The 22,134-nt window shown below is 32.1% G+C and overlaps 1 protein-coding gene across 1 annotated transcript; it reads left to right on the top strand.

The window, feature by feature from the left end:
• The first annotated feature begins 11,795 nt into the window (after window positions 1–11,795).
• LOC124848911 (protein PHOX1-like) lies at window positions 11,796–20,113 on the top strand. Its single transcript, XM_088105983.1, has 3 exons — window positions 11,796–14,669; window positions 14,747–14,985; window positions 19,719–20,113. Exons 1-2 carry the CDS (start codon window positions 12,641–12,643, stop codon window positions 14,893–14,895), a joined length of 2,178 nt encoding a protein of 725 aa, XP_087962109.1. The 5' UTR covers window positions 11,796–12,640; the 3' UTR covers window positions 14,896–14,985; window positions 19,719–20,113.
• Window positions 20,114–22,134: the final 2,021 nt, after the last annotated feature.

Raw genomic sequence — 22,134 nt, 5'->3', positions numbered from 1 at the left:
TCACCAATCCACGGTTGCCACGTGTCACAATGGAATGGCCTTCTCATGTTAGATCATATATTCTCACATGTTAAATCTTTGATACTATTAATTGAATGGTGATTTTTTTTTTTAAAGTTTGATTTTTAATTCTTAAGATGTATCATTTACTTATGTTTGTATTTTAAAGAAAATAATATCAATCTTAGTTTTATTTTTTCTATTAAGTTTACATTTTTCATCAACATGAAAAGTTTATACTTTTTAATTTACTTTTGGTACAACGAAGAAAACTTTATATTTTTTTTTTCATCTCTGCAATATTGATTTACATATCAAAATGATAATAAAATTAAAAAGTTTAATCTCCTATGATTTTTTATTAAGTGATGAAAATAATTAATTACAGAAGTATTGTTACGTTTTATTTAACATAGGATCTAATAGTATAAATTATTAAGTGAAACAATATAAATTGATAAACAAATGCAAATAATTCAAAAACTAAAGTAATGTTGTTATAATTATCTAAAAGAGTATAATTATAATAATAAAAAAATATATGGAATCTAAGAACAAAACAAAAGTTACAAAACTGAATATTTTTAAAAGTGTTCAAATTTATTGAATTACAATCCTATAATTTATCACCATCACTCTTCAAATGTAGCTCAACATTTGTTTGTTTATCTACTTACATCAATAAAGGTGAATATTACAAAACATAAACACAAAACAAATCAACAACAAAGAGAATAAGCTTATATACAAAAAAAATTATCATATAATCTTTAATCAAATAATATTAATTGATAAGTCACCCAATTCATATTATTGTATCACATAAGCCACATTAAAAAAGATCCAAAATAGAAAAACCTAACTTGTCTAACGAGAGAATTGCTCGTCAAGTAAAGAAAACACTGTCAAAATTAATTTTGACACTCACTCGACGAATAGCGAGCTCGTTCAATGCGTCTACATAAAGCAAAAACTAAACTCTTACAATTTGATAGTTCCTAACGTAACAAAATCCATCTAAATGTTTGTAACAAATCTCAAACACACCAAGAATCACATTAAGACAATATATTTTAGTTAACAACATCAGTCTCATAATTTCATTACTTAATCCATATACAATAATCCATAACATCAAAGCCCTTTAATTTCACATCATTGAATTTTAGTCTCAATCACACAACCAAAATCAATTAAAACTCTACCTCAACCTAGAGATAAAAAAAAGAAACGATTGGACCAAAACAAAAGAAAAAATTTGATTAGCAAGGAAAGAAACAAAGACTCTAGGAGTACATGCAACCCTAGAAGAATCTCATGCACATCCAAAACAGAGTGGGTATCAAAGAAGACGAAAATTTCTACTTACCGAAATGAGGATTTTGTTCAGTCAAACTCGAAGGAGGCTCCACAATGATTGCAACCCCGACCTCTAATCACAAAGCAGATAAAATGTAAGAGAGCAACTAAAGAACGGAGATGGAGATGGAGGAAGGCGTTCTTAGGATGAAGGTTTCATTGTTTTTTAATGTAGTGGCTAGTTTTATCTATTTTGAATAAAATAATTTTCTATAAACAAAAAGGGTTTTACATTTTATCTATAAGACACATGTTATGTTAAAAAAACAAATAATGAAATACACAAGTATTTTATTTGTTAAATGACATAACATTGCACAATCTTATTAATTACTTAGTATGTTTAGACATCATAAGTTAGTATTGTAATTCACGAATAATTGATATGCTTATTTTGTATTATAGAGATATTCGTTTCTTATATCTATTGAATAGAATTCACTTTAAAAATCATATTGTATTACTGATTATTTTAAAACTTGAACTAAAGATTTTTCTTTACTAACAGCCTGTATTATCAATATTGGAAAGGATTATATACCAATATGGATATGCATTTTACACTAAGGTTATGTTCACTTTGGAGGATGGACTTAGGGGAGAAGGAGTGGATGAATTTGAGGAGATTTGAGAGTACGTTGATTGTTTTTTTAAGAGATTTGGAGGTGAGTGATGGAAGTAAAGTTTGTAAAATTAGTGTAGGATTTAATCGATGTGATAAATATAAAAAATGATTTAATTGGTAGCAATCGAAAATTACCAAAATACTCTTAGTATTAAAAGTAATATAAATGATAATTGTTAATAATATATATAATTGTAAAAATTATTATAAGGAGAGAAAAAAATAAAAAGTAATTTTTAAAATGAAAAAAATTGTATTTAAGTAAAATAAAATAATTATTTTTAAAATATAATATTTTGTGAATATAGGGGATGGAACCCAATACACTTATCTTGGAACAGAATAAACTAATGATTGAACTGAATACGAAGCAATGAAAGGAATGGTGTAATCAAATACTCTCCCTATGAAACTGAATACATCTCGCTGGAACTGAATACGTTGTATTATGTCTTTTCAACATGGCTTGAAATCAAATAAAACTTTGCTGGAATCAATTCTAGCTATAGCGTGAACTCCTGTTAGCAAAGAAAAGTTAGTGGAATCGGTTCCTCCTCACTTGGAATCGATTACACAATTTAATCTAATATTTTCTAAAGTAAATATGGAAATGGTAGCATGGTCATTTTAGAGTTTCTTCATCAATCCATGTAAATCTAAGATATTTCGAAGTATTGTAAAACCTCAACAATCCCTCAAATTTGCACTCTCACTCACTCTACAGTTAGCACAAAAAAACAGTTCAAATCCTCACACATTCGTCTTCACATATCCACGTGAATAGTAATATCCACGTAAACAATTATAGGCTAAATGTTTTGTCACAAGAGTGTAATTACCTTTAAACAATGTACCACAGCAGCGTAACAATCTCTAAATCTCTAAACAGTATGACAAAAATATTTATAAAAAATAAAATAAATAAATAACTATATGTCGTTACTTTTATATAGGTATGAAAACACACTCTTACATAAAATTGTCCTTGAATTTTTACCATTAGATTATGGCTATCCAAGATGGTTCATGTGCAAAATTTCATCAACAACTTTACCAAATTATTGTATAAGTACATGTGCATGGTCGAAGAACACGCATATTAAAAATTTTACAAAAGAAAATTTTACAAAATAATTGTTCCTACATTCACATGAATGTGTGAAACACACTCGTCCATGTTTGATTGAATTTTATCTTATGAACAATTTAAAAGAAAGTTTATACTGTTTTATTTATATGATTGGAAAATATTTTATCAAATCCTAAAAAACTAAATCCCTTTGAGTGATGAGAAAAATAACCATTTTTATTAAGCTAAGCAGATGAATTTTGAAAAAAATTACCTAAATATCAAATAAATATTCATATAAGACAAACCTTTCTTGAATAATGAGTTGATGTTACTTTTATAAAAAAAATGTTTTTATATATGTTTTTAATATACCTAAACAAAAATAAATATTAACAGAATATAAAAGGATGAGTGATTATTTATAGACTTAATTGCTAATTTAATTTATATTTAAATATAGGGTTAAATATGTTTTTAGTCTTTTAACTATCAAGCGAATTTGTTTTTAGTCCCTCTTTGAAACCAAGTTACATTTCGATCATTCTCCTTAAGGAAACCATAATTTTTCGTCCTCCAAAACTAACGGCGTTAAACATAAGTTTAGGTGGCTAACGGTGGTGTGCCACGTCATTTTTTTTTCTGACGCTGTTAATGTTTCCCCGCTCCTTTCCCCTCTTTGTCTCTCTGACTCTACCACATCCACCTCCGGCGCCTCCTCGAACACCTCCACACAAGTCGCCCCTTCTAATGGTCCCAAATGCTCGAACATCAAACATATTATTAGATGTATTCTGGTAGCTGTCATCAACAGAGGAGCTAAGACAAGGAGCTTAATCAAGGGGGCTAGAAGGTCTAGACAATTCCAAGCTTCATCAATAGAAGGCAGGAAACCGAAACCAATACATCCAGATCCTCATCAGGGAGCTGATATTTGATAACCACATGTTGCCCAAATGTATTAACCATCTTCTACACCAAATCATTAAAACTCACAATTAATACTATCCGGGCCATTACTCGATGCAACCCAGTTACCCCCCAAATTCATAGGAAACGCATGAGTAGCAGCCACAAAACTACTCGAAACATTAACAACATTGCCACCGACAACACCAACCTTATTGGTGAAACTAGGAGCATGAAAAACCCAACAACAGGATTCCTAGAGGGATTGTGATTATAAATTGGCACAGCAGGCTGCACACACAACGTGGCAGCAACACCGCCACCTCCCGAAGTCACATTCCCATACCCCATTCCAACCAAGCCAACATCAGAGACATGCACATGATAGAAAATCGGCATCGCGCCAGGAACCGTCGTAGACACTGGCAAAACGAGAAACTCTTTCGCCACACTCCACGCTACTAAATTCAGTGATCGCACAACATCGCTGCCAGGAACAGAGGTTTGCTAAAACGCCATGAAAACTCAAAATCATAAAGAAAACCGCTAATCAATAAAACACGCAAATCGAAGACAAACCTGTGAATTAAAGAGGCAATGAATTCGCGCTAAGAGCTAGATGTCAAATCCTGAAACCAAAAACAAGCAGCTTAAAACCCTAGTCAACCAAACACACAAAAACATTCAACTGAGAGAAAGAGGCTAATAACAATTCCAAGGATCCCAAGTTCTTCAACGCCTTCGAGTTCATCTCCTCCATGTAATCAGGCTTTGATCTCTCCGGCCTGTTCGAGACCAAGAGGAAGACGGCCGCAGTGTTCACTTACAAGTGTTATGCGGTGTCGATTATGGTCAAGATCGCCGCGGAGGCCAGGGGGCTGAGTTTCACGGTGGCAAAAGTGAAGGACTTCAAGATTCGGCTCCAAGGGACGACCGTAGAAAGGAAGGGGTGGCTCGCGATCACAACGGAGGTGTTTGAGGTGGCGCCGGAGTTGTGGTAGAGTCGGAGGGAGAGGGAGGGAGAGGAGCGGTGTCAGAAAAAAAATAATGTGGCACACCACCGTTAGCCACCTAAGCTTATTTTTAACGTTGTTAGTTTTGGAGGACGAAAAATTATGGTTTCCTTAAGGAGAAGGATCAAAATGTAGCTTAGTTTGAAAGAGGGACTAAAAACAAATTCGCTTGATAGTTTAGGGACTAAAAACATATTTAACCCTTAAATTTATAATTCATTTTGTTCTCTTTCGTTAACGTTAAATGAGGATTAACTGCATTAGAAAATAACAATTTTTCACTGTATTAAAATTCATGAAGTTTTGAGATTTTGGTGTTGTTTCTTTTATGTGAATTTGTGGTTATGAATTTTGTTTATTTATTTTTGGTTTAATGTCTTCGGAGGTTCCTATTTCTGTGGATTTGTATCAATTGGGTCCCCGTATTTTGAAAGAGCTCAATTGAGTCCCTTTTATGTAAAATCGAATCAATAAAACCTCTACCGTTAAATTCTGTGGACGACATTAAAAATGTTGCCTGGTGGCTCGGTGAGGTGGCATCTCATAAGCATGTGGCAAATAGGTGGACTTAAATGATTTTTTAATTTAAAAAAAGTTTAAAAAAGTCTGTGCCACATCACCACCCTGACACGTCATCATCACCATCTCCAAACAAACCCTAATTTCTCTCCAAGAAACCTTAGTCGCCGCATCATCCAGCGTCGTCATCGCCATCCTCGCCGGTAGCCGTCCTCTCCAACGCATCATGCGTCACCACCAAAGCGTCTTCTCCCTTCTGTTGCACCTCCATCACCTTCGCATCTCATTAGACCTGTCAATCATTCCCAGAAAACAGAACCCAAAATTCAAATCGTTAAGCCGCCCTTTGTGATGCAAGCTCTAAACCGTAGCAGCACCACCATGGAAATCGCAAGCCATCACGATCCAGCCTGCCACCACCCAACGCGACCCCTTGTTATGTCGCGACCACCAATCTTCACCATTTTCAACCTCGCACCAGTCAAATTGCCATCGTGTCAGCAACAATGCCATCCAATCTCCACCACAGAATCATCCACCATACGCCGCTGTTGTAGATCGCGAATCGTTACTCTTCTCCACCACTAATTGTGCCGCTGCTTGCCTCTACCCGCAACCACAATCAGACCTGCAAGCAAACCAGAAGCCAATAACCTTCAAGCGTTGTCGTCGTTGCACCGTCTACGACGATGAAATCATCTTCTTCACCATCAATAACCAGAAAACCACAAACAGATCTGCAAAAAACCAAGATCCGACCACACCCTAAATGTTGTCGCTGCTGCAGATTGCGAACATCTTCTTCCACCTCGCACAACTCCAATCGCGCAAATCGCCTACAGATTAACCCAAGAGCGACCCACATATCTTCGTCTTCTCCATTGATGCACCAGAAACGAAACTCGCGAGTTCTTTCGTTCTCCATTACTAGCAAATCAAACGCAGAAACAGTGTATGAAATCACAAGGTCAACTTCCTTCAAGCCAGAATCTCAATCACGATCTTTCATCCTTCCTTGAAAGCAGCCCATGGCACAGGCACATAATTCTCGTTCATGACAGCGCAGGAAGCCTTCCCCTTCCCTCCAATCTAAAACCCTAATTTTGGGTGGGGAAGGGGCTGACACGTGGCAAGGCCTCATTGGCCATGTCCATCTGGTCATTATGTGGACCTCTTTATGTGTCACGTGCTTATGAGATGCCACCTCACCTAGCCACCAGACAACATTTTTAACGTCGTCCACAAAATTTAACGGCAGGGGCTTTATTGATTCAATTTTACATAAAAAAGGACTCAATTGAGCTCTTTCAAAATACGGGGACCTAAGTGATACAAATTCACAGAAATAGGGACCTCTGAAGACATTAAACCTTTATTTTTTATCATGTTGTGTCTTGATTCATGCATATGGCATTGAGGTTGACTTTGTTCTGGAACTTGCTCCCACCAATAAGGTGTGAGAGAAGATGAAATTGAAATGTAAAGTTAGTTGGGAGACAATACAGAAGGGGTAGGCACACAAATGGAAAAGAGAGGCAAAATGAAAATGGAAAAAGTATAAACACATCATATCTAAGATATATCTATATAAAATACTTTAGAGTTTGGATATGAAAATGATAATGAGATTTATAAAATTAATATAAGATTGCAAATTACATACTATCGAAGGTTAGAATATATAAAATTAATTGAACTATTAATTAATTATACTGTATTGAATGAAAAAAATTAGACGGATTATAGTAAAATTGAACTCTATCATTTTATAGTTTAGTTTTAGAAAATTAAACTTTTGAAGTTATAGTTGAATTATTTATTCATTAATTTAAAATTAATTTATCTTATACTTATTTAAGAGTTTTAAAATTGTACTTCAGTGAATTACTATTGACTTGATCAAACTTTGGTTGGGATTAATTTGGCCGAATTCAGTTGATTTTTAGTTAGAACTGATTCACCGAGTTCAACTGATTTTTGGTAAGGTTTAACTCAATCGGATTTCAATTGGGATTGATTCGATTGAGTTTTGGTTGTGTCCATATTGACCAAATTAGTTCAATTTAGATTGGTGATGACTTGACTGAATTCAATCGATTTTTAGTTACGACTGTCTCAACCAATTGTGGTTGTCCCTATCAAATTTTGTTGATTTTCAACCAGAACCAACTTTGTAGTAGTCGACTAATTTCAATTACGAGCAACTAGACTAAGTTTCGGTCGCGGTCATTTCTGTCGAATTTGACCAAGAGCAATTCAATTGATTTTTAGTCAAGACCGACTCGACCTAGTTTTGGTAGTGATCATTCCAATCAAATTTGGGCTATTTTTTATTGAGGTCGACTTAGCCAAATTTTGGTCGAGACCGACTAGACTAAATTTTTTGTGTGGCTTTCCTAGCCTGTTTTGACTGATTTTAGGTCGAGACTGACTTGTCTGAGTTTCAATTATACATGTCCTAGTCTAATTTGATCCCGATTCATTTCAACATTTTGTTCGACTTGACCTATTTAAACCTTTAGCCTGACTCATATCAACTTTTTATTTACTTAGTTAATTTTTTTTTCAAAGTTTTTAAATAATAATTTAATTGAGTTGAATTTGTTAGAAAAAAAATTAGTTCAATTCATTTAAACTAATATTCAAGTCAAACAAATTATATTCAAAATATTTTTAATAATTAAGTGCAGTTTAATTAATTTTATTTAATTCTATATAATTTTTAATAATTAAGTACAATTTAATTAATTTTATTTCATTTTATATAATACTTAATATTTAAGTGCAGTTTAATTAATTTTATGTCTACCTTGCATGAGAGATTATTCTTTGATATTTTATTATTAATATGTCTAACTTTTTTTTATGAGAGGTGTTTCAGTAGGAATGTGGAGACCGAGATACAAACCTAACAAAACTGGAGTGCTTCTTCTTCTGATGTCTGTCACGATACTTCCTCCTTCTTTCTACGCTCTGTTCTTTGGGAAAAGGTGTGCTGGGTACCTGCAAAGGCACTCCGACGCTCAAGTCAAGATAGGGATGTTTGAGTAATCTTCAGAATAAGAATCTATTAATTTCTCTTAGGGGAAAAACGTACCTTTTTTCTGGTGTGCTTTGTATATTTAAAACAGTCAAATAAACCGTTACCTGAAAATCCGGACTGTTACTGAAGTGGATTATTTGGAAGTTGTAACTGCTAGATCGTGTATTGACACTGAGTCAACTACTTCCGTGATTCGTGGCGTTGGTTAGCTCGTATGTGTAACTGCTTATCCGTAACCGCTAAACCGCCTACTACGATATTGCGTTTCGTATGTCGATCGTCCTGTGTGTCGATATGGAAGGTCGACATGTCGTGCGAGCACTACATGTCGCGACACTACTGTTTGGTTGTCGAGCACCACTGTTTGGTTGTCGAGCACCTAGTGGTCGACGACAATATGTACTCGCATGACACTACGACCTTGAGAAGATCTTGCATTGGTTTCACTGTCGCCAGGTCGTCCAGATTACTGGTCGACCATTGGAGGATCAGGTATCCTATAGTACAAGAGGTTATTCTTTGATATTTTATTATTAATTTATTTACTTAGTATTATTATTTCTTTAATTAACAAGTAACAAGTAACGTGGCATAAAATCTTACACGGTGATGATGTGATATGATGATACCTTTGCCTTTTATATGCTTTTCCAACTAAAAGCCCCTGTATTCACGTGTGTGGTCTCCATCTTCCTGACGCCATATGAATAGCTACTGTAGTAAAATTACGAAGAAAAATATTTCATAAGACTATTTTTAATAATAGTTTTTTTTATAAAAATTATATATAAACAAAAATGTAAAATAGCATGAATGTGACAAATATAAATTATTTTAAGTTAAAACGAGATATTTATTAATATTTGTAATTTTAAAAATTAATATGGTAAAGTTCATATTATATTAATATTTCATTTATAAATAATTCTTGCCACGTAGTAGAACGCCATAACTTGAATAACCTTCTTTCCTTAACTTGAAAAAATAAAAAAAACAAATAATAATAAAAAGAGTTACGATGCTTGTTGGTTAAGTAAACCGACAAATGTAAATCGTGGAATGCATACATGCATTCTGAATATGATATTCCTATCCACCGAACTTTGGGACGATATTTTAGGAGGGTTATCAACGTAAGTGGGACAATTTTGAATGCCTTTTTTAATAGCTTGTTTTTTTAAAGGTTAAATTTTGTTTTTAGTATAAAAGATTTATTTAGATCTTTAATTTTTATTTGACTTAATTTATTAATTTAATTTTTAAAATAATTTAATTAATTTTTTTTTGTTAAATTAATGTTAGATTCCTATTAAAATCTTGATGAAGTTAAACTAAGAGACACAATAATCAAGTTGAATCTAGTCTAAATTAGACTGGTTTGAATGAGGTTGAGCTCATGTTACTCTGAATCAAGCTTAGTTTAAATAAGAATGAATCAAATTATAACGAATTTATATCAAGTTTACTTTTGTTATTTTTGTTTATTTATGTGTTTGTTTTCTCTTTTGCAATATCACTTAAATGGTATGAGCTTAGGAGAATGTAGGGGTGAGCATGTGCTATTGAACGGTGGAGTTAAGGCGTAAAATACAAGATATGGTTTTCTTTATTATTTTATGAAGTGTAAATAGTTTATTTTCTTTGGATGTTATATTAATGATATCAGAACAATTCATTCTTAAAATGACTTGAAAATTGTGAGTTTCTTATATCTTTCCAAGTTAGACTATAGATTTTGTTTATCTAACTAGAAGTATTGAGAATATAAAACATCTTATAAAAGTAATAAGGATGCATAATGATAACTATATTACAAATGATTTTCCTTTTTTTTTTTTAATTCCTCTAGATACATGTAACAATGATTAAAAATCAATTATGTGCTCAATTACATTAAACATTAGTAAAATCTAAATAAAATTAACCAAATTAAATTGTCTTAATAAAAGTGTATTTTTTTTTACTAAAAGTGAAATATATGAATATTTATCATAAGGAGTAAACTATTTACTCAATTCTTTTTTTACTTTAACATTATAAAAGAACTACTAAAAAAGAAACATGAAAAGAGAAGATAAAAATGGTTTTATTTCATCTTGTTAGGGATATCAAATGATGAAAAAGAAAGTAAAAGATCATACATTTCTATGCATCCACGTACCTATATTTTCATTTATCTTTATATTAATCTATATCTCATAGAACCATCATATTAAAAATACTATTCGATCATGTGTTGCAGGATTCAACCCCATTTTTGTTTTGAAATTTTTTTCCGGTTCTTATAAAACACATTTGATTTGAGTTTTCATAATTTGGAGAAATTATTTGTAATCAAAATAACACTTTTACTTTAACTTATGCCTTTTCTTTATTTTTTTTTTCATTCTTTCTGCACTACATTTTCCAATAAGATTTTCTCCAAAAGATCATTAACTGTTAAACACTTTTCTTTTTCCCGTGGAGTGTGGAACTATTTCCCAATATTTCACGCATAGCCATTTGCTTTTTAGGTTTATCCAAGGACACATACTTTACATGATTGCTTAACTCATGTTAATCAAAGATAGACTAAACTAACCTATCAATCAATCTTATAACAATCCATGCTTCAATAATATTGAATTATATCTCACTTTTTTTCTTTTTCTTTATTGACTTTAGATATGTGACAAATGGAGAATGAATCTCACTACATGATGTAATGAGTGCCCATATATAAAATGTAATGAGTAAGTCATAATAAAGTATAGATAATGTTATATTAAAAAAATTTAGATGACAAAAATGAATATATACAATTTTTAGATAGGTATATAACTGTTTAGCAATTTAAATCTTTCTTAATTTATACATATCATAATTGTTATTATATGCTTAAAATAATGACATGGGTAGGGAATGAAAGCATAACTATAAATAAAAAATTGAAGGAGGAAAATACAATGATACACTTTGTGAGACACCAACTAACATAAACGACCTTTTCATTATATATGCCAAAATATAAAAAATAAAAAACCAACAAACTGATGGATATGACATAAAGGTCAACATGTTTGTGCCACTTCACACTAAGGTTGTCCTAAAGCAAAGGATTAATTAATTAATTCATTACCAAATTTTCCATGGTGGGACCCACCAACAGATTTTGTTTTGTTTTTTTTTTCAAGAATTTAGGGAATTAATTAGAGTGACAGAAACTAATTCCCCAGGGATATTGTATTGCATTGCATTGCAAATTTTCGGTTCAGACAACAAATTCGGCATTATCTGATCTTTTTCTCTTTTTCTTTTCTCCTTTTTTCCATTTGTGGCGTTAAGGTGAAGGGTGTGGAAGAAAATCCAATACTTTTTCAGAAAGACGAAGGAACAACGTAACGTTAAGATGGTTTGGCTTTCTTCCATTGCTCGCATTTCAGACTTTCTCGCTCTCTCTTGGTGTTTGAATTTCCTTCACAAAGCCTGAACCTTTTCCCCTGAATTTGTCACCCTGATAAGATTTTCGTTGTTACCGAATTCTGGCTCTTTCTCTCTCTCTCTCTCTCTTCAATCCCTTTCTGATATAAAACCAAAGGGTAATTTCCTTCACCTTCAAATCTGAGTTGGGTTGTCCTTGTCCCCTCTCTGAGTTGGGATTTGTATCAGCAGAAACAAATCCTGATTTGGAGAGAAGGGTGGTGCATTTGTATTCCCTGAACCCAGCCCAGTTGATTCTTCAGTAATTTCAACTTTGAGGTTTTAAGCTTGTTTCCTCATAGTTGCTGCCACTGTTATATATTATATATATATATATATATAAAGCTGGTTATCTTGGTTATGTGATTCTTGTATCAACCTGACAGTTGTATCTTTTCCATTGTTTCCTTCTGCTATGTTCATAGGTTTTTGTGAAACTCTTTCCTATTAAATTGTCTTTTCTTTGAGGAGGGCTTTGCGTTTGGTTTTAGATTTGTCATCTTGTGTGTGCATTGATTCATTGGAAAAATAAAAAATAAAAAAAAGCCTCTTTTTCTTATGTTGTTGAGTGGATTGAACTGTTGTGGACTAGGAGGAGTGGTATCTTTGATTAGTTTATTTACTGTTGGATTGTTGGGTTCAAAATGGGGAAGAACAAGAAGCAGGTAGGAGAAACAAGTGAAGATAGAGGAGATCATAAGAAGACAGAAGATGAAAGCTCCAGATCATATGACAACGATACTTTGGGGTTTATATCAATGGCTCAAGATTTGAAGGATGAAGGGAACAAGCTGTTTCAGAAGCGGGATGTTGAGGGGGCTTTGGCAAAGTATGAGAAGGCCCTGAAATTGCTTCCAAGAAATCATCTTGATATTTCTTATTTGAGGAGTAACATGGCTGCGTGCTACATGCAGATGGGTCTTCGTGAGTATCCTAAAGCAATCAATGAATGCAATTTGGCTCTTGAAGCATCACCAAAATATAGTAAAGCTCTGATGAAGAGGGCAAGGTGCTATGAAGCTTTAAATAGGTTGGATTTTGCGCTGAGAGATGTTAGCACTGTTTTAAAGATAGAGCCAAATAATGTAATGGCATTGGAGGTCTCGGATAAGGTGAAGCATGCTCTCGAAGTTAAGGGATTAGTAGTAAATGATACGGAAATTGAGTTGCCTCCAGACTATGCTGGACCTCCTGATTTACGTCTGGAAAAGGTTTACAAAGAAAAGATTCACAAGAAGAAAAAAAACAAAGAGAAGGTGAAGTCTACTGATAAAATTGAAGAAAAGAAAAGTGAGGAGAAATTAGATGAGAATAAAGCTGAGGACAGTCGGAAAGATAAGAAGGCTAAGAAATATAAAAAGAAGAAGGCCAAGGAAAAAAATGTTGAGAAAAAGGATGACGTTAAGGAAGTTATTGAGGAAAAAAGTAATGGTAGAAGTGATGATATACCTAAGAAAGCAGCAAAACTTGTTTTTGGTGAGGATATAAGATGGGCTGAATTGCCAGTTAATTGCAGCCTCTTTCAGCTAAGGGAGATTATTTGTGATCGTTTCCCTAGACTAGGAGCAGTTCTTGTCAAATATAAGGACCAAGAGGGTGATCTGGTCACTATCACTTCTGATGAAGAATTAAGGTGGGCTGAAACAGGATCACTGGGTTCTATTCGGCTGTACATAGTGGAAGTTAATCCAGAACATGATCCATTCTTTGTGAAGCTTAATGCAAAGAGTGGAGAAAAGGCTAGTATTGCTAATTCTCCTGTGAATGGATCTGTGGTGAAGGCAAAGGACATTATTTGCTCATCTTGCATTGAGGATTGGATAATTCAGTTTGCACAACTGTTCAAGAACCATGTAGGGTTGGAAGCCGACAGATATTTATATTTTCATGAATTTGGTATGAAGCTCTATTCAGAGGTTGTGGAGGAGACAATTATAAGTGAGGAAGCTCAAGGCGTGCTTGATGTTGCTGAAGGTAAGTTCCAAGAGATGGCAGCTCTAGCATTGTTCAATTGGGGAAATGTGCATATGTCCAGCGCAAGGAAAAAAATTTATTTTACAGGAGATTCTTCTAAGGAGCATTTGCATGAACAAATCAGAAGTTTGTATGAATGGGCACACGAAGAATATGAAAAAGCTGGGGAGAAGTATGAAACAGCCATTGAAATTAAACCAGATTTGTATGAAGGCTTCTTGGCCCTTGGCCAACAGCTGTTTGAGCAAGCCAAGCTTTCTTGGAATTATGCACTCTGTTCTAAGGTAGATTTATCAACATGGTCCTCCTCCACTGAGGTTCTTCAGCTTTACAACAGTGCTGAGGATAGTGTGGAGAAAGGAATGCTTATATGGGAAGAATCAGGAGAGCAGCAGTTGCTGGAAACTTCCAATCCGAAGGAGATTTTATTACATTTGAAGGACATGGGATTGGACCAACTATTCAAAAATATGTCAGCACATGAAATTGCTACACAGGTGGCAGATACGAGGTCTCAAATGAATCTTCTGTGGGGTACCATACTATATGAGCGCTCAATAGTGGAATTCAAGTTAGGGATACCGGGATGGAATGAAACTCTTGAAGTTGCAGCTGAGAAGTTTCAACTTGCTGGAACTTCTACAACAGATATATCTCTAATGTTGAAGAATCACTGTTCAAATAACTCGGTTGTAGACGGTACATTTTCTTTTCTAGTTAGAAAATTTATAGCTGAACAGATATGTATTCATATATACTTACAACTTTCCCAACAGGTCTTGGAGTCAACATTGATGAAATAGTCCGACCATGGAATGAGATGTACAACGCTAAAAAGTTGCAGAAAGGTGTGCCATCATTCCGTTTGGAGCCCTTGTTTAGAAGAAGAATATCTAAAATACTCCATGCCTTTGAGCTTGTATGAGTTACATCTTTTTCTGCAAGTTGTTGAGGAATAACAGAGCCAACATCCACATGGCTTGCTTTTGTGACCGAGATGCTAGTCATCATGAAGGTAACTGAGAGTCCTATGTTATTTCTTTTCTTTTAGTAGTATTAATTGTCACTGCTTATTAATCTACTCGTTTTGTTCTCTTTTGTGTACATGTCTGTGGAATGAGACTCTAGGTGCATCTTGCAAAAGTATCTTGTAGATTTGTGCATTGATAAGTAACTGAGGAATATTGGTGTTAAATTTAGCTGGCGAAAATTATTGTCTTTGTGATCATCCCAGCAAATTGAGAATTATGCTCGAACATTTTCTTTTTGACACTGTTTGGACATTTACTATCTGCCTTCTAATTCTGAAGGAAGTCTTGTCATTGATGATCAATGTGCAATGTGTTGAAGTTTTGTAAATTTCTTGCTTATCTTTTAGAATCACTTCTGCAAGCTATTTTAAAATGAACAAGCTGCTCCGTATATACCCTTTCTTTATAGCATAAACATCTGTTGACCATATACAAGGGGTTTTCATACGAAGTTACTGGCAAGGACTTCAATAGTTCAGTAACAACTTACGTCTTTATTATTTTTGAACTAATACACAAACCCCATTACTCAATAAAGGATTTTAGATTGCTATATCTTCACCTGAGTAAGATTAAATGTTATTTGGAAGAAGTACTTTCACAAGAATAAAGCAGCGTTTAATAGAAATTAACTTCTGTCAGAACTAGGTTATAAATTTATAGCCCAAGGTCACTTCTTCTGTATGAATCTTTCAGAAATAATGTCAAAGAACTTGATATTCAGTTGAATCAATTGTAGAGCAGACTGATTTAATGAAAATGGATTTGTTTATGTGATGACATCAAGCCTTTGCTTCATCAGAGGACAGTGTATTACCTTGAAGATTGAATGCAAAGGTAATTGTTTTTGTTGGAAGTTCCACATCGACTAGAGATAAGGCCAAATTATAATATATAAGTGAGGTGCAAACCTCACCTTATAATCCGGTTTTGTGGAGTTGAGTTAGGCTTAAAAACCCACTTTCTAATATGGTATCAGAGTCATGGTTAGAGCCTATCCTAGCGAGTTCTAAGTGGGTTTTATATTCTTCTATTTCACCTCCTATCGGACCGTTATCGGACAAATAGCAAACTTTTGGAAACATCTGAATATTTTGTACATAGCAATATATGCAGGCAATTAGAGAGAAAGTAAAGATATCCTAGATCAGAAATTTTGACTGTGGTGAAATACATTATGAATTTATGGACCTAATAATCTGACATTAGCAGTTTAATATTGTGATTACATAATAATATATTAACGTGTACATGCACCAACAATTTTCAGTTTTTATTTGTGAGGCATCTTAGGTAATTTGGTGATTATTCTTTCCCATACTTAGTCTGGAAATAGATGATAAAGGTATTATGACTACAATACAATCGGGCATTTCCAGGCTTGGACTCAAGATTTTTATTTTTATAATTTGCTTTTCTGTAAATTTTCTTCCATCAAGTTATACTTAATCAAGTTTATATTATCTTATAAATTACTTCTGCAATTTAAACGATTGTATTTATACCTTGAATATTTGTTTTAGTTTGCTGTTTTTTTGCTAGGCGGCAATCATGCAGGTTTTATTTTACTTGAACTTTGTATGGAAATAAAAAATTATTTTATTGATAATAATTATGCCAATTACATTCTTATCATATCTATTTGTAATATTCAAATTCTTAAAAATAAAGAGATAAAAGTATGCTGAGATGAATGGAAAGATTCTACATGTTTCTTTATAATCACTATGGATACACTGATGATATTTTTATTTTAATAATCTGCTATTTACAACACTTCTCTTGAAGTTGATGAATGAATATCAATTATTTTGAACTTGCCTACAAGATTAGGGAATCTACCTTTTGTGAACATGTTGGTTATTTGAAGTCATGGGTTGTGCCACAAAACCTTTGTCAAAATTATCCTTGATAAAATTATTGTCAATTTCAATATGTTTGGTTCAATCATGGTCTGGATTAATGACAATGCTTTGGCTAACTTGTTATCACAATACAATTAATGTCAACCTTTATTTTTATCATATCTAGTATAATTTTTTATCCAGAGCCTTTCCCATACACCTTGAGTAAGGACTTGAAATTCAACTTCTGCAGTGGAACAATATATTATATCTGTTATTTTTCTTTTCTTTTCTAGTTCACTAAACTTTTTCCAAGAAAGGTATAATACCTAGAAGTACATTTTCTGTCAGTAACAACACTTGCATAGGTTGCATCAATATATATCTTTAGGGTCAAAGGTCAAAGTGTTTTCTTTCCCAAGCAATGATCCCTTTCTTGGGCTTGAAAAAATTTTGTCAGCTACTTGCATGCATGTTTCTCTTGGATCTTGTATAAATTGATTTACCACACTAACTGCATAAACAATCTTTGGTCTCATGCGTGATACATAAATAAGTTTTCCTACCAATATCTGATATTGAGTCTTGTTATAATTATAGAAATAAAGAATGTCTATATATTAGGAACTTTTTATTTTTTCTCATATCATGTCTTTGTTATTAAAGAATATCAAATCTCCTCTACTTATTGAATTTCTTCCTTTTTCCCAATATAAATAAAGTTCTTGAGTTGTTTGTGTTGTTTCAGAAACACAGTTTTAGCTATATGTTTCTCTCTTTCCTAGATTTTAACATGGTATAGAGTTTTTTTTTCAAAATTGTGTTTACCTGATAGCCCCACTATCTCTAGAGGATTTTCTTCTAAAGCTCTATGAAGAAAGACATTCTTCACATCCAGTTGGGGTGACTTCCAGCCAAAATTAACTGGTAGTGTAAGAACAACTCTAACTATGTTAATCTTAGCTAAAGGATAAAATGTCTCCTTGTGGTCAATTTCATAAATTTGAGCGTATCTCTTTTCAACCAATTTGACTATATATGTGTCTTTTGTCCTATCTGCCTTCTATTTCAATGTAAATATCCTTCTGCACCTTACAATTTCTTGGTTTGTCAACAATCCCCCATGTTAAGTTTCTTTTCAATGCATTCATCTTCCCTCTCATGGCTTGAGTCCAATGTTCACTTTTCATGGTTTTTTAGGGCTAAGGTATGAATTCTCGTTACCTCAATGACACTAATAAAAATTCAATGTTTATTAAAAAGATTGTTAGATTAAACATATTGAGAAATAAGATATTTAAAATATGATTTTTTTTTTCTTTTCCTCAATGCCATTGGTAAATTCTCTGATACTTACCTCCTTACTTTTATCTCTAGGGATCCTCACCTGTAAGTTAGACAACTCTTAAAGTGGTTTATTTGCTTCTTTGATAATCAAAGTAGGTTGTAACCACAAAAACTCGACAAGGTAGACTTGGCATGAGGGAGGAGAGGGAACAAAAGACAATAAAGACTCAATAAGATCAATGTCATTTAGTCCGGGAGTGGATAACAATTCTTCCTTTTTGCACCTTTGCTTTGTTGTGGAGTGTTTACATATGTTAGTTCACAAACAATACTATTATGAGACAAAAGTTTGTAGAATTCATGATTCACATAATTAGTACCATTATCAAATCTAATTCTTTTGACATTTTTTCTGTATTGATTTTGGACAATATGGAACTAGATAACAAAGATATGAAAGACCTCAAATTTACCTCTCATAATCTATATTCATGTGATGAATACAATCATCAATAAAAGTAACCAATCATTTTGATAAAAAAATATGTTCTAAAATAGTTCTCCAAACATCAAGATGAATTAAGTCAAATAGAACTCTGTTTTACCACATGTGGGATAGGATGCATGGTGATGCTTTGACAATTGACAAATATCACATTTAAAAGACTCTTTAGTAAATAGATGAAGGAAGAATGATTTGATAAAGTTGAATGAGAAATGCCCAAGTCTTCTATAATAAAGCCATATTTGGAAACTCGTCCATGTTTTTGATGTTGCTTGCTGCATTGTGACCTTTATTTTGGTCCTTGATTCCAACAGATACAACCCAATCTAGGCCTTTTAGCAATTGAATTCATCTTTCTTGTGGCAAGGTTCTGAAATACATAAGAGAATAAAGGTTACTAAATAGTTCAAATCTTTTGTGAGTTTATGCACAAATATAAGACTACTATTGGTCAGTTGTTGGACATATTAAACATCCTTTAATACATTAGTTATTTTTGAAGTTATATTTCCAGATCTGCGTCAGTACACTATCACCACTTGTGACTAAATGAGTTGTTTTCTAGTCATGTGATCAGTTGCTCTTGAATCAAGAATCCGAACACCTTAAGACATAAGACCAATGTATTGAATGTACTGTTACCTTTTATGGACAAGGTAATGATCTAAGGGACTTTTAATCATTCATTCAATCATTGTGCTCAAACACAAAAGTTCTACCTTACAAGCTTTCATACATTAATCCAGAATGTTAAACCTTCTTTCCGGATTTGAATTACCTAACCGGAGTTCACATATCGATGTCTGCATTTGTTACAGAAAGGTTAATCCAGAATGATATATTTATGTTTCAGATTACCGAATCCAAGTTTAAAAGGGATTTAGGTTTTGAGATGGTTGAGGTGCAGAGACAAATATCTCTTTTTGTGTGCTATGTTACTACTCAATTGACATGGTATTTCATGCAACCTTTAGCTATGTGCATGATTGATACTGTTTGCTGCTGTTAACTTCTTTTCTATGCCCTCTTTGTTCATAAAGTATGGAGTATATTTTATCATCTTTGTTGGCTTATTTTGCAGGTTTCTTTGCCTACTATCTGTAGTCAACACTGTAGTTTTAGAAAGAAACTATCTTTCACAGGAATTTAAAAGTTTGGGAGATTCTTGACAGGTGGGGAAGATGGAGTAGCAGAAATTACCTTTTAGTTACTTTCTGCCTTTTCTCACATTGCCTTCCCTTTATGCTTAGATTTATAGTGGCCGGTAGGAAATTAAAGTTATACTGAAAGAAAGTTGGAGAGATTTGTTGTTTGTTTTCTTGTTTCTCTTGTTCAATAGTTTATCATATGTAACTACTTGTTGAATTAGTATTTCTAACTACATGAGGTTTCCTTGTACTAAATTATTCAACTTGCTGCACATTCTGCTTATAAAGTTAAAGGGAAAAAGGCATTTTAAATTTGTTTGAAAGGAAAGAGTAGCAGATTTTAATTCTTATAACTTCATAATTCATTCACAAAAAAAATTGTCCCTTTAAATTTGGTTCAGTAATTTTGGTTTTTGAACTGTTACTCAATTGTTGTTCTCTTTAGATTAACATTTGCCATTTAAATTCTGTTTCTGATAATTGTCATAATTGCCAGAGTTTGCTTACATAAATTGAAATGGCATTGTTTTATCGCAAAAAAACATCAGCAAGAATTTCCCTTTTCCCATTTGAAACGAAAATCCCAGTTCACCTCTCCAATTTCACCTTCACCTAAGTTCTGATATTTCACCATAATGTCGTCCCCTCTCTTGAAATTTAAGATTCTTGTTGTTAAGGAAAACGGTCTTTTTTTTTTCTTTGTGCTTTAGTATTGAAAGAATTTTCTTGGATAGTGAGGTTCTTATTATATGCATAATTTCTTTGTGTGCACCTAATCGTCATTGGCTTGTTGTTAAGATGATTTATAAATATTGATTGACAATAGCAGGTTCATTTTAGGGTTTTGGTACTAAATGAATGGGACTAACCTTAAAAGAAGTAAAATGATCTACTACTTTTTATTTTAAAATATTTATATAAGATGAAAGAATGTCACTATATTTATAATAAAAAATATTAGAAAAAAAGAAACTAAAACTGTAAATTAATTGAGATCGAAGCCAGTAAGAAAATTGTGTGAAATAAATTTTGACATTTTTTGGAAGTATAATATAATGTTGTTAACATTATACCATGAACCATTTTCTAACATTTTTTGGAACAAATTAATCATATCTCTTATAATTTATAATTTTACAAGGAGATTATAGGTATATTAGAGTTTTCTTCAACATAGAAAAAAGAAGCATCTTGGGGTCTCTTAATTTGGTTACAATAAAGAAGATAAAGACATTAAAGAGATATGGGCACATCACATAATGACTTTATATTAATGCAACAAGAGATGTAAGAATCACAACATCATTTCAAAATATTTGATTTGTAGTATTTTCAGAAAATGAAGAATTGCAAAGTATAATTTTACTTACGTATAGAAAGTTCCTACTGTGATTTGTTTTTCTTTAATTATTAAAAATTATAAAAAGTTTCACAAATTTCTTAAAATTTGTAATATGAAAAATAACTAATGTCATCTTCTATAAATATAAAGAAAATATTTGCAACGTTATTCTCTTATTCATATATTTCCTTTTACAAGTGTTTTAATTATTACACTAATTATATGTACATAAAAATCTTGTATAAAGATTGCATTTAATAGTTTATTTCAAAAGTTTAAAATATATTTATTTATTACCTATGAAATTTATTTCATAATCCATGTTTTTTGACAAGTGTCTTAAAAGTAAGTTGGCTAATTTGACATTCTTAATTTATTTTTTATTTATATTTAGTGTTATCACATGTATAAAAAAATTATTTTACTCTTTTATTCATTTATTTTTATTTTAAATTGATAAAAATAGAAAAATGAAAATATGCTAAGAAATTAATAAATATTCTTATTGTTGAATATTTTTTATATTTATTATTCAAAATTAAATATTATTTAAGAAAAAAATTAAATCGATATTATTCCAAAACTTCATATAATGTTTTAAATAATTATATTTATAATACAATCAATTAAAAAAATTATATTTAATAATTTATTTCAAAAGTTTAAAATATGAATTTATAATAAAAAAAATGACACTTCTTAATATTATAGTTTTTTTTATATTTATTGAATTCATATTCTACTATTTTCAACTTCAAATATTTAGATTTAGTGAGTTTAATAAGACTAAAAAGGAAATATATTTATATTGTTATTAGATGAATTTAAAAATATATATTATACGTATATTGATTAAATAAGTCTAACAAAAAATTGGTTTAAGAACAAACATTAAATGAATATTTTATGTACTGATCAAATAAGTCTTATAACATATATTAGATGAGTTTGTCCATACATTGATTAAAAGAGTTATACGCTAGATAAACTATATGAGTCTATTAATA

Source organism: Vigna umbellata, chromosome 2 (assembly GCF_029865625.1).
Source record: "Vigna umbellata cultivar VRB3 chromosome 2, Vumbellata_1.0, whole genome shotgun sequence".
NCBI lineage: Eukaryota > Viridiplantae > Streptophyta > Magnoliopsida > Fabales > Fabaceae > Vigna > Vigna umbellata.
This window is presented reverse-complemented; position numbering and strand designations above follow the sequence as displayed.

Bases quoted from the DNA above. Each gene is read 5' to 3' on its own strand.
- LOC124848911 (XM_088105983.1), top strand. From the start codon at position 12,641: ATGGGGAAGAACAAGAAGCAGGTAGGAGAAACAAGTGAAGATAGAGGA. The intron at 14,670-14,746 runs GTACATTTTCTT...CTTTCCCAACAG, and splicing joins AAATAACTCGGTTGTAGACG to GTCTTGGAGTCAACATTGAT.